This window comes from Sciurus carolinensis, chromosome 11, assembly GCF_902686445.1.
Source record: "Sciurus carolinensis chromosome 11, mSciCar1.2, whole genome shotgun sequence".
Taxonomy (NCBI): Eukaryota; Metazoa; Chordata; class Mammalia; order Rodentia; family Sciuridae; genus Sciurus; species Sciurus carolinensis.
Genome location: NC_062223.1, coordinates 57,149,312 through 57,171,623, shown reverse-complemented (window position 1 = coordinate 57,171,623; position 22,312 = coordinate 57,149,312). Strand labels below are relative to the sequence as shown.

General features: G+C 44.8%; 1 protein-coding gene across 8 annotated transcripts in view; it reads left to right on the top strand.

Moving 5' to 3' along the window:
- The window catches only part of Nav2 (neuron navigator 2), a 375,768-nt gene that overhangs the window by 63,633 nt on the left and 289,823 nt on the right, over nucleotides 1-22,312 (top strand). Inside the window, exon 1 of one of the 8 annotated variants that reach the window (XM_047518216.1) lies at nucleotides 1,017-1,689. The exons of 6 other annotated variants lie outside the window; for them this stretch is intronic. In XM_047518216.1, coding sequence (XP_047374172.1) covers nucleotides 1,639-1,689 — 51 coding nt within the window. In that variant the 5' untranslated portion in view covers nucleotides 1,017-1,638. Of the gene's footprint in view, nucleotides 1-1,016; nucleotides 1,690-17,476; nucleotides 17,602-22,312 lie in introns of those variants that run through there. One more of the 8 variants, XM_047518217.1, reaches the window with a different exon arrangement.

The following is a 22,312-nucleotide window of genomic DNA, read 5'->3' as shown; positions in this document are numbered from 1 at the left end:
TAGTTAACACGGTGAGCAGAATGAAGAAGAAAAGACAATAGGAAATTTAAAATGTTAAATTGAGACCATAGGTAGGCCTAGGGGAAGAGTGTCTCAGGTAGAGGGACTATCAGGTGCGAACATCCTGAGCTGGGAAGGATTTTGCTATGATTGAGAAGAAAGAGCCACTATTGCAAACTGGAGCATAGTTGGCAAGGGGCAGAGGATGGGAGATCAGGTTGTAGGTTATAGAAAACTGAAGATTTTTTAACTATGAAGGGAAATAAAATCCTGAGAGATGTATGTAATGTGACAGCATTTTTATTTTATTGGAATGTTTTAAATATCATTTTTAAAAGGATTGGAACACATTTTATCACCTTACTACTGAAAAGAGTATGTAACAAGACAACTCTCTGAGTTCCCATCAATAGCTCTTTATCAGCATGAGAGAGCCAGGGTTTCTATCCTCACATGTCACTGTTGCCCAAGCCAGAGACCGGCACTGTGGTCTGGATGGTCAGTGGTCTCTTGCTGTGGAGAACTGAAGGAATTCTGATCCTTGTTAGGATATTAAGTTTTGGGGAGCCCTGGAGGGTCACTGCCAGGTTAGAGGATGCTGGACCCAGGTCAAGAGTTAGGCAGGAAAGTGGGGGAGGAGAATGCCTAGTTCCCCAAAGTATTAGAGAAGGGCTCAGGGTAGCTTGCAGCAGGTGGAGGAGACTGAAGAGGAAACAAAGGCCACAAGGCCGCCTCCCCTGTCCTCTCCTGTCCCTTCCTGCTCCTGTCAGGGACACGAATGTCCTTTCTCTGGGAGCAGTCAGGTGTGTTTGAAAACACCCAAGCTCCGTGTCCTTCACGTAGCAGGAAATGTTGCCGGGGCAGAGGAGTGTGGGCGAGCGCAGGGGGTGTGTGTGTGGGCGGGGGTGCATCCATCCTACAGCCACAGTTCCAGGTGTTCCCGGGGCGGTGGCCGGAGAGTGGCTCTGTGGAACAACTTGGGTGAGTTCGGTGCTTGAAAAAAAAGAAAAAGAAAAAAAAACGATGGAGCTGAGCACGGGTGGGGAGCGGCACGGGAGAGTGTCCGGGCTGAGGACCCGCGAGGACCAGGAAGACACAGCCCGCGCTCCCGAAGCCCCTCTCGGGATCGTACCCCTCCCTTCTTCCCAAGGCTGTCCCGCCTACCCGCGCCTTCCTCCAAAGAGTTAAGTACCTCCCGGCCCCGACCATCTCTCCCCCTTCCCTCCGAGCCGCGACAGTGGCGAGCAGCCCCACTGAGCGCCGGGGGCCACGCGGGGCGGCCGCGGGCCAGCGAGGGGGCGGAGAGCCGCCGGCCTCAGACCCCCTCCGCCCCCGTCCGCGGGCCCCAGCGGCCTCCGCGCCGCGAGGAGCGGGCGCTCGGACGCAGGGGGAGTTGTTTGATTTGGCGGAGGCGGGGAGGCCGGCAGGGAACGCGCGACCGAGGCACGAGAGCCCGGCGGCGCGGGGCTCCAGGTCGGGTCCGCCCCGGGTGCGGGGGATGCCCAAGGGGCTGCGGCAGGGCGGACCTCCCGGGACCCGGGACCTCGCGGCCAGACCTTGCCGGCGCGCGGGCAGGTGCTTCAGCTTTCCCCCCGCCCCCTTCCTCCTCTCCCCCTTCCCTCCTTGCCCTGAAGTAAGATGAGCGTGATGCTGTGGCGCTGGGAACAGAATAACACCACCATGAAGCTGGTAAGGGAGGAGTGCAGACCTCACTCCTCGGGCACTACTCTGTTTTACCCCCTACTCCTCCCCTCTCCCCTTTAGAATTGTCTCGGTGGTGGAAAGCCCCTGATTCCATACTTGGTATTTCCCTTATTGTTTTGAAGATAGATTTCAGGGTGTGTGTGTGTGTGTGTGTGTGTGTGTGTGTGAGAGAGAGAGAGAGAGAGAGAGAGAGAGAGATATATTGAAGGGGGTGGGGCTGGCTGCCTTATCTATTCGTCCCTTCCACCTACGAATTCCTGTGGCTCTCTTGGGTTGCATGCGCCTCCAGGATTGTCTCCTGCTAGTAGGTCTGCGCTCCCACTGTGGGTCCAGGGTCAGCGTGATCTGCCTCTCGCGCTCCTGTCCGGTCCGGCATTGTGTTTTGGGGTGCACGCGGGTGTTGATCTTTATTATGGTTTTGGCTTGTTTGGGGAAAAAATAACAAAAACGTGAGCCCTCCGTGAATATTTACGCGTCCTCTTCTCCTGCCTCTCGCGTCTTAGTTCTCTTTCAAGCTCGCAAGATCCATCCAGGCTTCAGGTACTTTTTCCCTCCTCCGTTTTCAAAAATAACCGTCTCTGCCTTCTGGGAGAGCTGAGGAGAGCAGCGATTGCCTAGCTGCCCCAGGAAGCCTGAGCTGTTTCCCCATCCCAAGCAGGAAATCTGATCTGATGGGAAGGTTCTTCTCTGGTTTTGCTTTTGTGATTAAAAAAAAAAAAAAAAATTCAGATGATTTTAACTGGAAGGGACCATGATTTCCCCCATTGAAGTCAGTCATTGTTGTAGTCAAGTCAATTAACCCCCTTGAATGTCAGTTTCCTCATCAGTGAAGTGGGGCAAATTCCTACCTTGTCGAACTGGTGCCAGGGTAAGAAATCACATTTGTGGGCCTGACATATAACAAGGACTCAATCAAGAGTAGGTATTAGTAAACTGGAGTTCATGCTCATGGGGGTGAACTTTGAAAGATGCTTTAAAAAACAAATCACAGCAGTCCGCATTGGATACCAACATGCTAAATCACCCTAAGCCCGGTTCTTCATATAATGAACTTATTTGTTGGAAAAATGGCACCTTGCTCTTCATACTTCTTGTGTTATGCTTGGCCTGTCTAACTTTAACCTACTATTTTACAACTTCGTTTAATGTACTGTAACATTAGCAGACGTTATGCACCTTTGCTGCACTATGTCATGATTCCAACTCCCTAATCCTTTCCTGGAATCCTTCTTCTACCAGACTGGTATGGGAGAGCCCAGAGTTTCATTTCTCTCCAAGTTACACCTGAGATGCCACTCTAATTTGTAGCACAGGGAAGTCGGGCCCTGGTCTGAACTGCCAGACCTAAGGGCTTTTAAGAAAAAAAAAAAAAAAAAAAAAAAAAAAAAGGAAGAAAAAAGAATTATTTGCCAGGCAGAGAAACCATAGAGCATCTCAGGGAATGACTCTGGAGCTTGGTGGCAGGTGGTTGTGAATAGAGCTGATAAGTCCCCTGTGTTCCAGTATTGCTTTTAACCTATGCAGAGAACTTTCTTCTACATGGGTCAGAGGTCAGCCTTTATTGGGTCTGCCTGGATCTTTAGACCTGTCTCACTTTTCACATTAACTGTGAGGACCACCCAAGGTAGCTATGGTCCACCAAAGTACCCCTCCCCATCAGATGGAGGAAGGACTAGAGGAACTCAGACAATCTGAAGCATAGAGACAGCAGTTATTATACTGTGTACTCCATAGACCGTAGGCAGGAAAAATCCTGGCTGGGTCTTGCTATTCTGAGAGCCTCCGACATCCTCAAGGATGGACCTCAGCTATTCTGCAGAATCCTGGGGCCACTAATACATCATGAGTTGATACATCATTAGTTTGCCTTTGTTCATGCATTATTGACTGATTGATGTACCAGTTATTTGCTGTGTGCTTGTGCAGAGCTCAGACTTGGCAGAGAAGCAGGCTGTGCTCATCCTGAAAGGTGGTGCTCACAGGTGCTTCTTGGTGTGAATTCTACCCTTGCCACTTACTAATCTCTGAATCCATTTTCCTCTTCTGTAAAATAGGGTTTAATTGTTCCCTTTCCACAGGTTGTGAAAAGATGAAATGTGATAATCTTAAGAACAGGACCCAGCTCAGAGTCTGAAACATGAATGTCTATTAAATGGGAACAATCATCATTATTATTTTCTTCAGGCGTAAATGAGACACAGTCTCCATCTCCAAGCTGCATTGTACTTTTGGGTGAATGGCTTGTTCTCCTAATGGGCTTGGGGAAAACAAACCTTTCTTACCTTTGAATCATTAGTGGCCCTCAGCAGGAAGGAGCTCCCTGGGAACATCTTGGAAGTCAATTGTGTGTGAATAACTGCCCCAGAATGGGGCCTGGGGCCAGAGGTGGGTGCTTGAACTTTTATCACTGATGCAGTTCAATAAACATTAAGTCAGTTAACCTACAGCTTGAAAATTCTCTGTTCTGGTTGAGTAGTGGAACTAAAGGTTTGGCTTCATGTTTTATTTTAAAGCTAATTGGATAAAAAAAAAAAAAAAAAGAAAGAAAGAAAGAAAAGAAATAAGGCAAAAAGGCCAAGAGTAATTAGAGGCAAAACTAGTCTTTGTGTTATTTCTGCAGGGGAATGTCAGAAATGCACCTGCCCATCTGGGATAGAGGGCAGTAACTGGTAGGTTCTACTTCAAATCTGACAGAGTCTCAGACCTTTGATGAAAGTGAGAGGAGGTGACTACTCAGGTCTACAGCACCACTGGCAGGGGATAAGCTTGGGCACAGCCAAGGAGCATGATGTGGATTATTCTGACATCTTATCACCCCTGGTTCTCTTCTTTTGGTAGAACTGAGAATGGTGAGAGAAAGGCACTGAGGGAGGCCACCCTGATAGCTTCTCTTTGTGCACAGAGCCTCTACTCAGAGACCTGCAGGCAGAGATTTGCTCAGGAACTGCTGGCTGTGCAGCTGGGGGCCCATTGTCTAACCACTTCTTAGCCTCTTAACCTCTTAGTTTCCTCATCTGTAAATGGGGACCATAGTACCTCATAAAATTACTGTGAAGATTAGAAATAGAGTACATCAGGGTTTGAGCTCAGGGTCCAGCAACTAATTGATGAGAAGTGAATGGTTGTTCTTATGAGTATCGGATGATCCAGTAGATGCTGGGCATGGTGGTGCACACCTGTAATCCCAGCTATTCAACAGGCTAAGGCAGAAGGATCACAAATTCCAGGTGAGCCTTGTTATGAAACCCTATCTCAAAAAATGAAAAGGGCCAGGCATGTGGCTCAGTAGCAGACAGAGCTCTTGCCTAGCCTGCACAGAGTCCTGGGTTTGACCCACAATATATCACACACACACACACACACACACACACACACAGAGATCTAGTTGGGTGTCCTTGTCTCTATGCCCAGAGAAAAGACACAACAGCACTACTCACAAAGGTTAACAGTGCAGAGGTGGGGCTGGGGAGATGACCAGAAATTTCTTTTATCTGCGCTTTTCTTTATATACCAAATTTTATACAATAACCATATATTAATCATTAAGGAAAGATTTTAAAATACCCTAAAATGATCATATTAATAGTTAACGAGTATCGAACCTTTATTTTGAGCTTTACACTGCATGATTCATTCTATTTCATCTTCTCTATGAACTATGAACTAGACACTATCATTATCGTTCTTATCCAGATGAGAAAATCAAAGCTCTTAGAGTCGGAGACTTGCCCCAGCTTCCAGGGCTCGTGACTGCAGAAGCTCTACTTGGATGGCAAAGGGTCTGCCTTGATACCTGGGTGCCCCACAAAGGAGCAGGGCTGCTGCTGAGCTCGGGCAGGGCGTGTGTGCCAGTAGACTGTGTGTTCCTTGCTGTGTTTCTCTTCTCAGTTGCTACTGCCTTTTGTTCTCTTTGGTCTGGGAGATTCTGGGTGGGAGCCAGGTGGAAAAGAAAGTCAGGGTTGGTTGGGTCATCACCCTTCAGTGTCCTAAAAAACACTTTAGGGGCCTTTCCTCAAAATGAAGGAGAAAGTGGCTTTGAATGAAGAATAATTGAGAATAATGATGATGAGGGAATGTGCCTCTGACCTTTGACACCCCTCCCCAGAGGCATCGGTCAGAGACCCTCTGGGCCTGTCCGCAGCCAGGCTAACAAGTAGGTTAAGAGAGGTCAGTGGGTTAAAGGGCCTTGCCTGCCTCTATGCAGTTACATTGCTCCCTCCCAAAGGCCACATGCTACAGACACTGCAGATCTCAAGCGTCCCAGGCATGATGTTTAAAATACGAATGCTTCTAAAGCATGTTTTCTCTTTCTTTTTCCAGCTTTGTTGAGAGATAATGGCCAAATAAAAATGGTTTATGGTGTTTAAGGTGTACAATGTGATGATTTTGATACATACATGCACTGTGAAAAAATTACAGCAAGCTGATCAACACATCCATCACCTCACTTTAGCTCTTACTCCTCTTTATATGTATAGACTAATTCTCATCTTACCAACTTCCACTTTATTGAATAAAGCTTATTGATACTTCCTGGGGAACTACTCCCATTTTCAGCTCTCGTGGCCTTCGAAGACTTTCTCCTACTTTCCACTAATTGTAACTGGCATAGATTTTTGCATCTCCCAGGTACTGAAATCATATCTATTTTCTGTTAATTCTTCAAATCCCAAGGGCAAGAATTTCCATTCTTTTCTCAAGAAACCAGGTTGTAATATACAGGAATGTTTCCATATGACTTTCTGTTGTGGGTAATGAACCCTCAGAGCCTTGATGTACTTTTCAATTCTAAGGAAAGGTTTTGACTTTGCTTAATTACTGGGAAAATAAAGACTGGAATATCAGAGGGGAAGAAAGCAAAACCCTGAAATTAGTAAATGACTTCCTTTGGATGACATTTTGAGGTAAAACATTTTCCTTCACTTTTGTGTTAATAGAGACGTAGAGATTTATAATTGGTCCCTCTGGTGACCCAGCAGTGATTACATTACTTATGCAATTGTTTTTGTGTGGAACTAGCAAAATATAAAAAATATTTTTTCTTGTTTTATTTCTGGCTTCTGTCATATAATGCCACCCAAACAGACTTGTGGCTACGTTTTCCTTCAGGGTCTCTAAGCTGGCCAGGACATGTGGACTAGCCTGCTATCTTACATTCATTTATCAGCCTAGGTCTCTTCCCAGCTTCTGATTCAGATGTTGCTGCAGATGTGCTGTCTCTGAGGCTGTAAGAGTTGCAACCAGTGAGGTGGGGAGGTGAAAGAGCCCAGCTCCCACTGAGAACGAGTAGTGGAGCAAAGGTTTAGAATGAGTTGACAGCTGTTATTCAGACAGGGTAACAAGAAGGTGTGTTGGAGATATTTGGAAGGATTGGGAGGTAGGAGAGGATTGTCCTTGCTGCCAAAATACTGACTATATTCAGATATAACACTGGAGCAGGATGAGTGAACACCTGCATCATATATTGTCTTTGTCATAGTGAGAGATGAGCTTTGTGCTTACTAGCTACTTGATTGGACCCATAGCACAACCAAATCTACAGGGTAGTGCAGTGCTTCAAACAGGGACTTGCCAGTTGTGATTTGGATGTGAGGTGTCCCCCAAAAACTTGTGTGTGAGACAATGCTAGAAGGTTTAGAGAAGAAATGATTGGATTATGAAACCCTTAACCCAATCAGTGAATTAATCACCTGATGGGATTAATTGAGTGGTAATTGAAGGCAGGTGGGTGTGACTGGAGGCGTTGTCGAATTGGGGCTGTGGCTTGGGTATGTATTTGTATTTGGCAAGTGGATCTCTCTCTCCACTTTCTGATCATCATGTGAGCTGCTTCCAACTCTGCCTCACTTTCTCACCATGATGTTCTGCTCTGAAACCATGAACCCTCAAACTTTTCCTCCTCTACAATTGCTCTGGCAGAGTCTTGTAGTCACAGCAGTGAAAGAACTGACTGAAACATCAGTTCAATTGTGTGCCCTGGGCTTAAGAGGATGGATGTCTAGAGAGGGACCAGGAGTGAGTCTTGTTCCACAGTTGAAGCTCCTGTCCATTTCTTTGGCATTGTCACTGACAGGAAATTTCAAGACGAACAACAGATTCCATGTCATTCCCTATCAGAAACCTTTCACGGGGTCCTGCTTACTAATGGGTGAAGTCCTGCCCCTCCATGGCACTCGGCACCATCTGGCTGATGTTTTAGACCTTCCTCTGCATGGCTTTCAGTTAAAAACTGTTCATTCCAACAGCATGGTCAACCAGTGATTTCTGATTTCACTTCTTTTTCCACCTGGCAAAATACTTACCCTACCTTCCAAAGCTCATATCAGGTCTCCTTTTTTCTAAGAGGATGCCCATGGCCCCTCTGCCTCCTGTGTACCCTAACAGGCAGTAATGTGAGTTATCTTTGGTGACTGAACCCTTGATTGTTGGTGTTTGCTGTGCTTCTGCTATTGCACTTGGAGTTGGGGCTAAATGCATGGAGACTGGAGACACTTAGCCTCTGTTCCTTCCTAGCTCGGCCACCAGTTCTCTGTCACCTTGAGAGAGTGTTACTTCATCTCTCTGAGTCTGTTTCTTTGTCTGTAAAATGATGAGGATAATTGTCCCAAACTTGGAGTTATTGGGATTATTTGATAAAATGTTTTTAGAGCAGCATCTAGCCCAGAGTAAATACTCAACAAATGTTAGATATTGTTTTGATGCTGCTTTTATTCATTTAAAAATATTTATGAAATATCTACTGGGTTTGGGGAGATATGCCAATAAATAAAAAATATCTGCTTTTATTGCACTTATATTTTAGTGGAGGAAACAGATGGTAAACAAGATATTTATTTTTTATGGTGATAAATGCTATGGGGAAAGATACAGTGGAGTAAGGAGGAAGGGAGGGGATCAGTCTAGTGCATGGTGGTTATGAAGGACTTTGTTGTTGAAGTGGCATGGTTGTGATGTAGTAATAATAATGATTATCATCCCTCCTCACAGAGGCATCGTAAGAAGGTGTCTGTGTAATTAATCATTCAAGCCTAGTCACCCCTGAGGGTGAAAGGGGTGTTGTTAAGAGTTGCAGTGGGGTGAGGTTGTCTTGGGCACACTGAGATGCATTTATAGTTCATCACTCAAAGTATAAGAAGCAGTAAGGTGTCAGAGAGATCTAGGTTCAAATCTTGGGGTCTGTCACTGTTGATCCTGAGATCTTAAATAAATCATTTAACCTCTTGGTACCTCAGTTTCCTTGCCTCTTGTACATACCTAATAGTGGTTTGGGAGAATTAATGGAAATAAAACACTTAGTACAGGACCCAGCACCTTATAAGCAATCAGTAAAAACTCATTACCACCACCATCGTCAGATCAAGAGGAAAAATTGTTCTTTTTTTGGATCTCTCACTAGGAAGGAGCTAAGGATGTACAGGTGGAGTATGTTAGAGTTGGAAATTTAGCCGTGCAGTGGACTTGAATAAGAATTGACTTGCTTTACTGAATAGTGGCCCTCATTCATTCTTTTTTTTTTTTTTTTTTGGCACTGGGGATTGAACTTAGGGGCACTCAACCACTGAGCCACATTCCCAGCCCTATTTTGTATTTTATTTAGAGACAGGATCTCACTGAGTTGTTTAGCACCTCACTTTTGCTGAGGCTGGCTTTGAACTTGTGATCCTCCTGTCTCAGCCTCCTGAGCCACTGATATTACAGGTGTGTGCCACCGTGGCACCCAGCTTTCATTCATTCCTGAAGTGCAAAACAATCACAATGTTTGAATGCTGAACACAAAGTCCATTTGCAACTCTCCATGCTGTGGAAACTGCAGGAGGTGTGGGAAATTCAAATCCAGGACTAAGAATCTTGGAATGTTAGTTCGGGAGGATGCCCTATAACAACTGACTCCCAACAACCCATTTCACAATGAAGAAGATGTAGGAGCCCAGAGAGCTGCAACAAGTTGCCCCAAGGCCTCATGGGTTGTAACCTGTTTCAATGCACCTGCCATTACCCCTCCTACAAATTGGTGTAACAAAGATTATAAAGACTGAGAAGAGAGAGCATTGAGAATTCCACCTGGAAAAGCCATGTTTCTCTGAAAATGGGCTGCAGGTGACGTAACTCTGCCATATCCCATTACCCAGTACTTGGCTAATCTTTGTACGAAACTTGTTTTGGTGAAACTTGAGCCTGGAGAAGCCAACTACAGTATATTACTTTCTCACTGTTGAATGCCTCCTAGACTTGGGATAACATTTAATCTAAAGAGTAAGATGATATTTCCTGAGATAGCAATGAGTTCATGTTTGGGAATTAAATGAACTGGGTTTATTGCGTTGGTGCCTTTTTTTTTTTTTTTTTTTTTTTAAGTGCTAACTGTGGTAGTAAATGTTCTTTCCACAAAGTAATGCCTGGCAGCTGCGTGGGAAGGAGTGGGGAGCTTAGATACGGTGGTTTTCAGTTCTTAGAAATTATCTCAGAACCTTTCTTGGTAGGTAGTATTCCAGATTAAACTATATTTTGGTTGAAGGGGACCTTTATTTGAATAAATAATTTCTTTCTTTTTTTTTTTTTTCCTTTTTGGGTGCTGGGGATCGAACCCAGGGCCTTGTGCTTACAAGGCAAGCACTCTACCGACTGAACTATCTCCCCAACCCCTGAATAAATAGATTTCTAACCCAGGAAAACTTGGGAACAAATAGATTTGTTTTAGATGGTTTCCCGAATGCGAACTACATGCTCCTTTGCAAAATGTTTATCACACAGTAAAGGATGACTGCCTGCTTATTATACCAGGTAGGAGGGAAGACGTTCTGTACACAGACCTTGTTGGACAGCAAGTTGGTCAAAAAAGGAAATGAAACAGTGTTAGGAAATTGGAGTTTAATGCATTATCCTTTCACTTACTTCCCAGAAGTGCTGTGTATTATAAGAATGTGGAGACTGATGTGCAATTGAAGTAGACTTTTTCAAGGAGAGAATTAGAGTTTCAAGGCCATACCTGGTACAGTTCCCAGATGTTTAAGCTGCTAATCCCTATTGACTGAGTCTCCAAGGTTGCAGTTTGGATAAAGAATCCCCTTTCCTATGCCACCACCTTGCTTCAGCTCACCTTGACTCTCCAGACACCTGCTAATGCATAAGCCCTGGGAGGGCAGATGTGGAGCCCCCATTGTGTTTAAATTCCCTAGAAACAATAGAGCACATGGCACACACCCAGTATTCAATCAATGGAGCAAGCATAAGTTCACTGTTTTGTTTTTTCAACTTAATGCAAAGTTGAATCACATAAAATCTAGGGTGGTTTAGTGTAAGGTTAATGAAATAACTGGAGTGGATCCAAGCAGTAGCTGGTAGGAATTCCCTGGGTTCCCTGTGGGTTCTAAATCTCTTGGTCCTGGCTGTAGTTCTGTTCCTGCCCAGCAGAGGTCCACTTCAGATTCAATGTTGGTTGAGTGGTTTAGGGCTCTGTAGCTTAGGCTGTCCTAGACAGTGGCAGTTATTCCAGGAATTTTCTGTCTTGTGGCTCCTCAGGAACACCGGGTCAGGAATACAGAGATCTACCTTGCTCCTGTCATTTGCCTGCCTTCTTCTCTGTCCCCTGTACTCACACATTCACACCTACCTTCATTAGAGAATGGGGGCCTGGAATGAGACTTGAATAAACCAGCAGGTCCTTTAGATCAGAATTCACTTTATCACAGCAACCAGTTACTCAGGATTTACCATGTGTCCCAGGACTGGGAGTTGGTGGATGTTGGGGCTCAACTTAGTGGAGACAGAGTTAGTTCACCTTTTATTATATGTGAGGTGTTGCTGTGCTTTGGGAGCTGAGGATGAGAGGATCTCATGAAAACCCCTACTTCTGATATCTAGTGTCACATTTGGAAGAATACAAGCTACAGCCATGCCACCTATCCCTCTGTGGATTTCCCTGACTTAAGACTGTGTTGGAATGGAGACTTTATAATTGCTCTGAGTTTTAAATGTTTACAGCTGTCAGGTTTGTTCTCAGTCCTGGGAAGTAGGAGGGTGATGGAGATGCCCTCCTTCCTTTTTAGTGTTCTTGTTCTGGAGGGATTTTTCTAGGAGTGAGCCGAGGTTCAGGCATGTGTGGGAAAGGCACTCTGTGGGCAGGAGTGCTGTCCTGGATGCCACTAGGAAGCGCTGCCAACTGATTGTCAGTGGTACGCAAAGATGAAGGGGAGTTCAAATATTCTGGAGGCTTTTAGCCTGGGAAATCTGACTACAGTCCTGTCGCTGAGAGAAATCAGTAAGTCAGGAAGGAGCAGCAGAGGAGAGTGACGAATGAGACATGATGGATTGGTTTTGGCAGTACCATGTTGGAGGTTATTTATATCATTTTTTCAAGTTTTATTGAATACTTATCTAAACTGTGGTTCAAATTGTGCAAAGGGGAATGTGAATCCACAAAATTAACCACTGTGCCTCATCCTTTCTCCTCTCTTAGGGATGAAGACTAATGGCCTTTATTAACCTGGCTAAACAACTTTTTACTCTCCAAATTCAGAATAGCTGATAATGGTGAAAATCTGGGTCCAAAGGAAGGCTGCCTTCCTCTTCTCCCCTGAACTGGCCCACAGAGTTGACCTAACATGTCTGATCACCCGGACTCCCAGGTAGAGACACTCAGCAAAGAGAAAGAGTACCTGAGGGGTCTGCCCCAGAAGTAAAAGGGACTGCCTGGGGTCCGATGCCTGCCTTTAAACACAGTCATCCCACCTGCATGTAAGCTGTGCCCCATCAGAGTACAGTTGTCCCTCAGTTTCCAGGTAGGATTGGTGCCAGGATCCCTGCGGATACTAAAATCCGTCCCTATGTGACATGACATAGTATGTACACATAACCTACGTACATCTTCCCATATACTTTAAATCATCTCTAGATTACTTATAATACCTAATGCAACATAAAAATACATAGTCATTATACTGTATTAGGGAATAATGACAAGAAAGTCAGTACATGTTTGGTTCATATGCAATTTTTAAAAGATATTTTCAATCCACCGTGGGTTTTATCCACAGATGAAGAACCTCGGGATATGGAGGGCAAACGGTACTGACCTGGATTAGACCTGGTATGGAGAAGGAGGCCAGAAAACTAATGGGGCTTTCTTCTCCTAGGGCCCAAGTGGGAACTTGGGACAAGGGAAAAAGGGAGAAGTTCCATTCCCCACCAACATGGTTCCCTACTGCCAAGCTCTCCTCAGACTAGCCAGGCAGCCACAGAGGGAGCACACACCTACAAATTATCCAGTAAGAACTGGGCACTAGCCCTCATGTGCACAGGAAAACAGAATGCTGGATTGCTGAGTTCTGAAGCAGGACATAGAAATTACTCAGAGGCTGTAGATTAAGTTGTTCTCGGAGATAAGGACTGCATTGATTTGAGTGACCGAAAGAAGTTGGTCCAAATCATTTGTGACCTCGGACAAATTATTTAACTTGTCTGATCTTAAGTGTCTCTCTGTAAAGAAGACCAGTGGAACCCTTTGTCATGGGAAAGTCAGAAATCTTAGGAAGATACCTGGATGATAGCTGATGGCATACCTAAGAAGGTGCTGGAAAATCTACTTCCTGGATTCAGACCCAGAAAGGATGGGTGGTTTTAGGGAAGTGTTACAATTCTAGAACTTAGAGCTGAGTAGGAAGTGAGGGGAGTATTTGGGGTGAGGGAAGGGGAAGATTGCAAATGGCAAGTGTAAAGACTCACAATTTCTTGATTTTATAGAATTTCTTTTATAATTTAGCTAGCAGGAGAGTGACTCATGAGTCCTAGGTCTTCCTGACTCAGAGAGAAAGGACTCACTTTCTTCTCCTTGCAGGGTCTGGGTGCCAGTCACACTTTTTACTTTCTCCATTCCAAGTGGGGTGGTTCCAAGGACAATTTAACATGAATATTTTCAATATAATGTGTCCCAGATGTAGCATTAAGTAACCCCTCCTATGTCCCCCACCCTTGCTCGTCCTACTTCTGCAAGTCTGCATTTCTCAACCTTGGTGCTCATTGACATTGGAACCAGATATTTCTGGGAGCCTGAATCCTGTGTTGCAGGATGTTCAGCAACACCTTGGCATCTACCCACTATGTGTTTAGTGGCAACCTCTAGTTATGTCAATCAGAAATGTCTCTAGAACTTTCCAGATGTCCCCTAGGGGGCAAAATTGCCCCAGTTGAGAATTGCTATAATAAGTAATCCCACCTTTTACCAGCTGCTCAAACCAGAGCTGAGTCCTCTTCCTTCGTTTCTCCTCACCCACATTTCCTTCCTTCCAAGAGCCAGTGCTTCCATTTGGGCCTCCCCAATAGACCTAAACTCTGACCCCTTCTCTCTGTCACATAGCTGAGGACACTTTCATCTGCCACTCAGAAAACTTTGCAGTAGTCTTCTAACTGGTCTTGGTAGTTGCACTATTGCTAGTTCTGCAGACAGCACCACAGAGGTGTAAAAGTAAAAATGACATAATTTCACTCTCCTGCTCTAAGTACATTTCAGTGACTTTCCTTTGCACAGAGATAAAGTTCAGATTCTTCACTGTGGCTAATAGCCCCTTCAGGATCTGTTCTGTTTCCTGCCCTCTCTCACCTGCACCTTCTGTGGTTGTTCAAGCCACACCATCCTTCCTTCCCTTCCTTGGACTCATGAAGCTCTTTCCCACCTTGGGGAATTTCCCATGGTATTACCCAGCTCTGTTCCCCACTCTTCATGGCTGGCTTGTTCTCATTCTCTAGGACTCCTCCTTTTAGAGAACTCCAAACTCAGTCACTTAGCTTCTTATTCTTTTTGACGCCTGTGCTACTTAGTGAGTGACTCCCCCACCCCCAACCAGGGATTGAACCCAGGGGCGCTTAACATCCCCAGCCCTTTTTAATATTTTGAGACAGGGTCTTGCCAAGTTCCTTAAGGCCTTGCTAAATTGCTGAGGCTGGCCTTGAACTCACAATTCTTCTGCCTCAGCCTCCTGAGCTGCTGGGATTACAGGCCTGTGCCACCAAACCCAGCCAGTCTTTTTAATCAGATTGTTGTCCTCCATGAGGGTAAGGATCCTGCTTAACTGCTTTTTAAATTAATTTATTTTTAGCTGTAGTTGGACACAGTACCTTTATTTTATTTATTTATTTTTATGTGGTGCCAAGGATTGAACTCAGTGCTTCACACATGTGAGGCAAGCACTCTCCCATTGAGCTACAGCCCCAGCCTGCTTAACTGCTTTTAAAGGTATCCCCAACACCAGGCATCAGACAGGTGCTCAGTAAATATGTGTTCACTAAATAAATGCATTAATCTCTTTATCCTTCTTGAGAAAGAGCGGTGCTATTTCTGTAGTTTAAAATTGGTAACTCCAGACCTCTGGAATTTACCTTGTAATAAAATCAGCAATATATTAGTTTTCTTCTTCAAACATATCAGGACTATTAGCACACTCCCTATTATAGACTAGATGTCCAAAAAATCATTGAGTAGGTGAATGACTTATTCTTATGTTAAATATTTTATGCATGCTAAATGATAAAAATAAATAGATTTCAAACTAGTTGTGGAAATTCCATGATTCACTCTTTGTCCTTCTCATACCTTCCATATAGGAAGGTTTGATTCTTTCCTTCCAGTCCCAAATCTAAGACACTGATGCTATTTTCAGGCATCACTGTTATTGTAGCTTTTAGAACTGGAATTCACAAATGGCACTCTACCTGGCCCATGGTCCATATTCAGTTAAGTGTCAACTTGAGTTCTATCAAGCCACCTAGGAAAAAGAGAACAGAATTAAACAGGTTGATGTGAGGAAAGTGTATTCAGGTCTCATCTTGGAAATGAGTAAGTCGACAGGTCTTTATTTGAGACAGATAAATTTCATATCTTCTGAGAATGTATGGTCCAGTAGGAGGGATGCAACCTTTGTTGAGCAGGATAGCATATCGTTGTGCTAAGTAGCTTGGTGCCGTTTCGAATGTCTTTTGAGTTGCTTTGAAATAGTACTGGGGCCTTTTTGCCCCTTTCTGAACCAGACTCAGCTGTAAGAAGCATGGAGAAGTAATGAAGATTCTTTACATTCTCAGACTGCTTTCTGGGAATCCTGCAAAGTCCCGACTTCTTCTCTGATTACCCTTCTCATGGCTGAGTTCAAGAGCATTTTGCAAACCCGGACTTTGAATCTGGGAAAATGCTTTATGACCGTTTTTATGACCTCAAAGCAACCCACTAAGGCAAGTTATTTCCTTGTCTTTGCCAAAGGGGAAAAACCAAGGGCCTGGTAAATTGCCCAGGATCTCCCAGGCTCGATGCTCACTTGTGGGCGGCTCTCCTGCACCCGGCCACATGCTGTCTCCTTCCATTAGACGTGCCTTGGCTGCTTGGGGAAGGGCCTGTCAGCAACCTCAGCCCACATTTTCACGAACTTCATACTCTTGCTTGGGAAGGAAGAAGGCCCAATTCAGAAAGCCATATACTGCAAGTTTTCAATGCAGATTTTGGTCCAAACCAATCCTTTTATACTTGGGCCAGCTGACATTCAGAAGCTGGAAAGTGATTTGCTTAAGGTCACAGCTCAAAGTCTCTGACTTTCAGCCCAGTATGTTTTTAAATTCCAACACAGTTGTCTCTTATTAGAAGAGGATCATCAGCACCCGTGAGTTTTTAGAGGCAGAACAGGACAGTGAGCAGATCAAGAGCTTTTCATGATGAGAGGTAGTTAGGGAAATGATTAGAGCAAGGCCTCTGGAGCCAACCTACTTCAGTTCCCATTCCAGCCCAGCTGTTGTGTGACCTTGCTTGACTATCTAGGACTCAGTTTTTCTCATCTGAGAAGTGGGGATGATTGTAGTCCCTCTTCAAGTGGAGTATGTAAAGGATTAAACAAATTCGTGTGTGTTAAGAGCTCTGAACAATACCTGTCACAGCTCAAGGGCTGCCTAAATATTGCTCTCATTGTTTGAGTCCCAACTGCTGCTCACTGACTCTGGTGACCCTTGGAAAGTTATTTGACAGCTCTGAGCCTTGGATCCCTCCTCTCTAGAAATAAGTTTGGCTTAGTGGAATAGATGAACAGGTTGGAGATCATGTGTTTGAGGCAACTGCCTACTAAGCAGGTAGGCCCTGAGTAAGCAGTCAAACTTTTACTGTGTTTGAGGCAACCAGTGTAGCATCTGCCACTTCATGGTTGTTGCTTTGTCTTTCTGTTTGGCCAGGGATAGGATAGAACTAGGGCTCTTTGGGCTGGACCTAGTATCACTCTCAGGGAAGACCTGCAGCTTCAATGACTGATTCACTTAAAAAGAATATCATTTGCATTTTTTTTATTCATCCACATTTACTGGGCACTGCTAAGTGGTAGGCATTGTCCTGTGCCTTTCCATGCATTATCTTGTTTATCTGTACAGCAAGCCTGTGACGCAAGTACTGCTGTTATCCCTGTTTGATAAAGAAACTAATAACTTACAAAAGTTACACGGTGAGACAGAGAGCCACAATCTAGTTTAAAAATCTCTACCCTTAACCACTTTTTGCTAGGAACTGTATCAGGTCCTGGTTGCATATGAGTCCTGCCCGGGGTGAACATCGCTCACATCAAAAACACCAGAGGAGGAGGATGGAGTACCTCCCCAGGTTAACCATTACCACCTTGCTAGCTGCCAGATGACAAGAGGGCAAGGCAACAGAACTGGAACAGTGTCCTGGAAGCCCTCCCCTTTCCTTCCCCACCTATCCCACATGGGGCATACACCAATCTGCTGGAGCCTACGAGCAAGCCAGGCCTGCCAAGTTGCTTGCTTTTCCTGGTTCAGGTGTGGAGCCCGTGGGGAGCACATGCCGGCCTGGTGGAAAGAAGCAGCATCTGAGAACTATTCACTGGAGTACCTCCATCTGCAGAGATCCCATTGCTATTGGTGAATATACATGGCAGCAGAGTGGGGGGCTATGTACTCCTTTCCTCCTACAAAGGAGTTCCGAAGTGAGGGCCTCTGTGGCTGTCACCTTTTTTTATGTTAGATAAGAACTTGGGGCAGGTTAGGTTGGGGTGGAAGCCTGGGCGGTAACCATCCTGAGAGCAGGGGCTTAGTCTCCTAGAATAGAACCTCTTACTAGAAGAGGTTCTCCTCAGCAGGCAGGTTAGGTGTGGGATGAGCATGGGACTTGGCATTGACTCATTTCAGTTTCAGCTTTGCCAGGCATTGGTCACATGACCCTGAGCCTCATCTAGTAAATGAATGGAGATGGTCATTCCTCACCTAAGAGGACTTTTGTGGAGCTGTATGTTGAGGATGTGCGCAGAGGTGGTAATGGAGAGCCCAGACCTAGGAGATGCTTTGCAAATGTTCACCTCCTGCTCTCTGTGCGGCACCAATGCTGGGCCCCCGGAGGGAAGAAGGCATGCCTTCAGGGTTGGGGTGCTTGTTCTGCACAGGCATGACTGATTGCTAGACCTAAGTAGTCATGGGAGGAGGTTAAATTCAGACTACAGGGGGAACCTCCCTGCTGGTCTCCCCAACTTGCATATCTTTAGGAGCTTCTGCGCCAGTGATAGTCTTAACCTACTATGAATCCCTTAGTCGTCTCCTCTTTAAGTTCTTCTGAAAGTCAAAACCCTCACTGCCACTTGGGTCCTTCCTCTGCAGAATTTTTTTTTTTTTTTTTTTTTTTTGTAGTGCTGGGGATTGAACCCAGGGCCTTGTGCTTGCAAGGCAAGCACTCTACCAACTGAGCTATCTCCCCAGCCCCTCCTCCACAGAACTGACCAACCCGTTGGCTCCTTGTGCCGGGCCTGACACCCTGGTCTGCTGTAGGGGAGAGCACTTGTCAACAAGAACCGTGTTCAGGGTTCACTATAGACCTGTGCTCTTGCTGTCTGGCATGAGAAGCTCTGTTCCTCCCTGCTGCCACCACTCTGAGGCTCCTTAAGGAAGCCGGGAAGCAAAGGCCAGTGCAAACTCACCAGCACTTATGGATCCCATTCAGCCTCTTTGGGATGCAGATCTGGTTTATGTCCCTCTGAGACATCTGCTTTATTTGAGACTTCCAGCTCTATTACTAGGTACTCTTAATACTCTTATCTGGGCACGCCTCTGAGTTTACTGAAGCCTAGTGCCAGAGCACATTCTTCCTTGGAAGTTACAGTTTGTTCTGGGGAGGTCCTGGGTGCTTAACTTTGAAACTGCAGAGTAAGAATAGGCTTAAGTGAGAGGTGCAAGGAGCCAGTGGCAGGCAGGGAGCACTTCACAGCTCAGTCCTGAGTGAGTCATTGGTCTATAATAAAGCTGGAGACGCTGCCCCGTGTTTGTCTTACTGCATACATTTTATCAGGTCAGTTGATTGTTGTTAAGTTTGAAGATGTCTTGTCCATCTTTGATTTAGAGCTTTTGGGTGTGTATATAATTGGTTTCACTTTTATAGTGATTGAATTTAGAAAAACCTATCAAATCAGCTCACATTCTAGCCAAGTTATAATATGTTCACCCAGGGAGTTTCGATTCAGTGCCAAGTGTGCCGCGTTCTTTTTCGACTGCTTTTTATCACTTTCTTCCGTCTCCAATACCATCACCTGACCCCAGCCTCTTGCACCTGGGCTATTCAAGTGGCCTGGGTTCCTTACTCCCTTTCCTGTCCCTACCCGCTAGTTAGTCTGTTCTTCCTCCAGGTGGCCAGAGTAACCTACTGAAAACAAATCAGATTGTGTTGCTCGTTGTTTAAAAAGTCTCAAGTTTTCAATATCTGCGACTGTTTCAATGACCTGGGTGCATTAAAATCAACTTTAAAAAAAAAGTGTAAGTGTTTATACATGTTCCACATCTGTGACAATGGGACAAAACAGCAAACCTTTCTGTGGCTGCCCATTGCATATAGAATAAAATTCATCCTCCCCCTCCCCCATTGTGCCCTGGAAGGCCCTTTGTCACCTCCCCCGCCCCCTTCCTGGCATCTCATGTTACCACCTGGGACTTTATGTTCTGCAATTTCTGCTCCTTCCCACCTCAGGGCCTTTGTCTTGACTGTTCTCCTTGCCCAGACTATTCATACCTGGCTTTTCTCATGTTTCCTTCTCATTTTATCCCAAGGGAGACCTCCTTGACCTGACCACCCCACCATAGTGCCCCTTCTGGCCACAGTCTCCAGGATACACACGCTACTTCCCTTTTTGCACACCACACCCCAACCCTGCCTTGTTTATAAGTGTGTTTACTTGTTTATTACCCATCTCACTATGACTTCAGGGACATGTCTGCCTGAATTCCTGGCACCTACCACAATATCTGGTCAAAGTTTGGGTCCAATAAATATTTGCCAAATGAGCAAATGACAGAGGACTTGAGCAGGGTCCTCGAAAGAAACCCTTGTATTTGTAAGGAGGCTTCATTCCCACCTCACCTAAAGCACAATGACTCCTTTCTCTCTCTCTCTTTCAAGATGCCATACCCACTCTGCTGTTGTTATACTGGCTGTATTGCACGGTGGTATCTTGCCCACTTTCCCTGGGGTCCTGGTCTTGTGGATAGACTTCTCTCTCGCTCCCTCTCTCTCTCTCTCTCTTTTTTTTTTTTCCTTCCTGGTAGTGGGGATTGAACCCAGGGGAGCTTTACCATTAAGCTATGTCCCCAAAGCTTTTTATTTTAAGACGGGGTTTTGCTAAATTGTCCAGGATAGACTCGAACTTGTGATCCTCCTGCCTCAGCCTCCTGAGTAACCCATATTACAGGCTCTGGGATTACAGGTGTGGGCTGTCATACCCCACTGTGGACAGATTTCTGATCTCTTGCTCCTTTACACGTTCAGAAGAACTCAACACATTTGACTGAAAAAGCAGGTGTGACCCCATCCTGCAGAAAGCTTTGTGAGCTGATCTGTTGACGATAAATGTAATAACTGTTTCCCCAGAAGACTCCCCTTGTCCAGTGTGTTCTTGGATACGCTTTGTGACATCTCTGCTAAAAACAATCATGGCAGGTCTATAGGGGATTTGGCCTCATTGTGCCCTGTTTGTGGTGAGTTCTTCCTGGCTTTGCTCCTAACCTTTTTCTCTTGTGCCCTCTTAGGATGAGTTTACAGGGGAGAGGTCCCAAGTGCATGTTTGTGGGATGACTGGAGAGAAAAGGCCAATTTCCTTTTTCTATAATTGTGAATTTGTATCCTGGATTTCCTTAACTTTGTAGCCAAAGTTCTGTGGCTTTGCCCAGTTAACATTCATTTATTTAAGTCATTTACTGCACACCTTCCCCCTTCCCAACACCAGAATTCTGTCTATTGAAAACTGCACTGAGCCGGGCATGGTGTAATCTCAGCTTCAGGGAAGTCTGAGGCAGGAGGATCGCAAGTTGGAGGCCAGCCTGGGTAATTTAGAGAGACCTTGTTGTAAAATAAAGAATAAAAAGGGCTGGGGATCTAGCTCAGTTGTAGAGAGCCCCTGGGTTTAATCCCCAGTACCACACATACACTCAAACACACACAAAAAATTAAGACAGTCACTGAAATTAATGATTTAATTGAAAAGGCATAGCCTCATCTTGAGGTCCCATTCAGAACACTACAGAGGTGACTGTTCACTAGCTTCGTGCCCCAGGCCTGGAGTGGGGGGTGAATAACCTGTCCTGGGCCATAGTCTGTGGGAGGCTACTAACATTACTGCCTCTGACAGTTTCTTGGTTAGACCAGTTTATTCCCAAGAGCTTGAGAATTGGGACAGAAAGTTATTTAAAATGAATCATGAACATTCTCAGAGTCATCTCACACTATTTTGATAAGCTAAGTAGATTAGATATTTGAAATTCCCCAGTAAATATGTTTGTGAAATTTGATTTAAGTTAGTGTCACCCGAACTTAGTCATTCTTTTTTTTTTTTTTTTTCTTTCTTTTTTTCCTTTTCTGGCACTGGATATTGAACCGAAGGGCACTGAGCTACATCCTCAGCCTATTTATTTATTTATTTATTTATTTATATTTTGAGACAGGGTCTTGCTAAGTTCCTAAGCCTGGCCTGGAACTTGTGATCCTCCTGCCTCTGCCTCCCAAGTCCCTGGGATTACAGGTGTGCACCACTATGCCCAGCCTACTTAGTCATTCTTATGTAATCTTCATAGTTTTTGCCATATTTGTCTACCACTGTATTGCTTACTTATTGACTAATTTTCTCCAAATTTATTTGAATAAATTTTTATAAAGAGGAAGCTATAGTCTCACTATAAATGGAAAGGCAGCATTGTTGGGAATAATAGAAGATAATCATGAAAATAAATACATAACTATTAAAATAAGAGACCTGCCAGTATACAGTCTAAGATCTCAAGTATACCACTGGTAGTTCATCTGCATATGTTGTGAAACAGATTTTAAAGTGTATCTATCTTTTTAAGTTTTTCACAGTGCTAGGGTATTTTTAAATTTTTTTTTTTTTCCATTCTTAGCATGGCCTCATGCATGCTAAGCATGCACTTTACCACTGAGCTACCTCCAGTCTGTAAATTTCTGATTGACCAGAGAGAAATGAATAAAGACAGGAGAAGTAGCGGGGGAAGTACTGAAGGTCATACAAGGTCAGATAGTTATAGTCTATTACTTAGAGATGAATTGGAAGATGTGAAAATTTGTTTCATTCACACATCTGCTTTT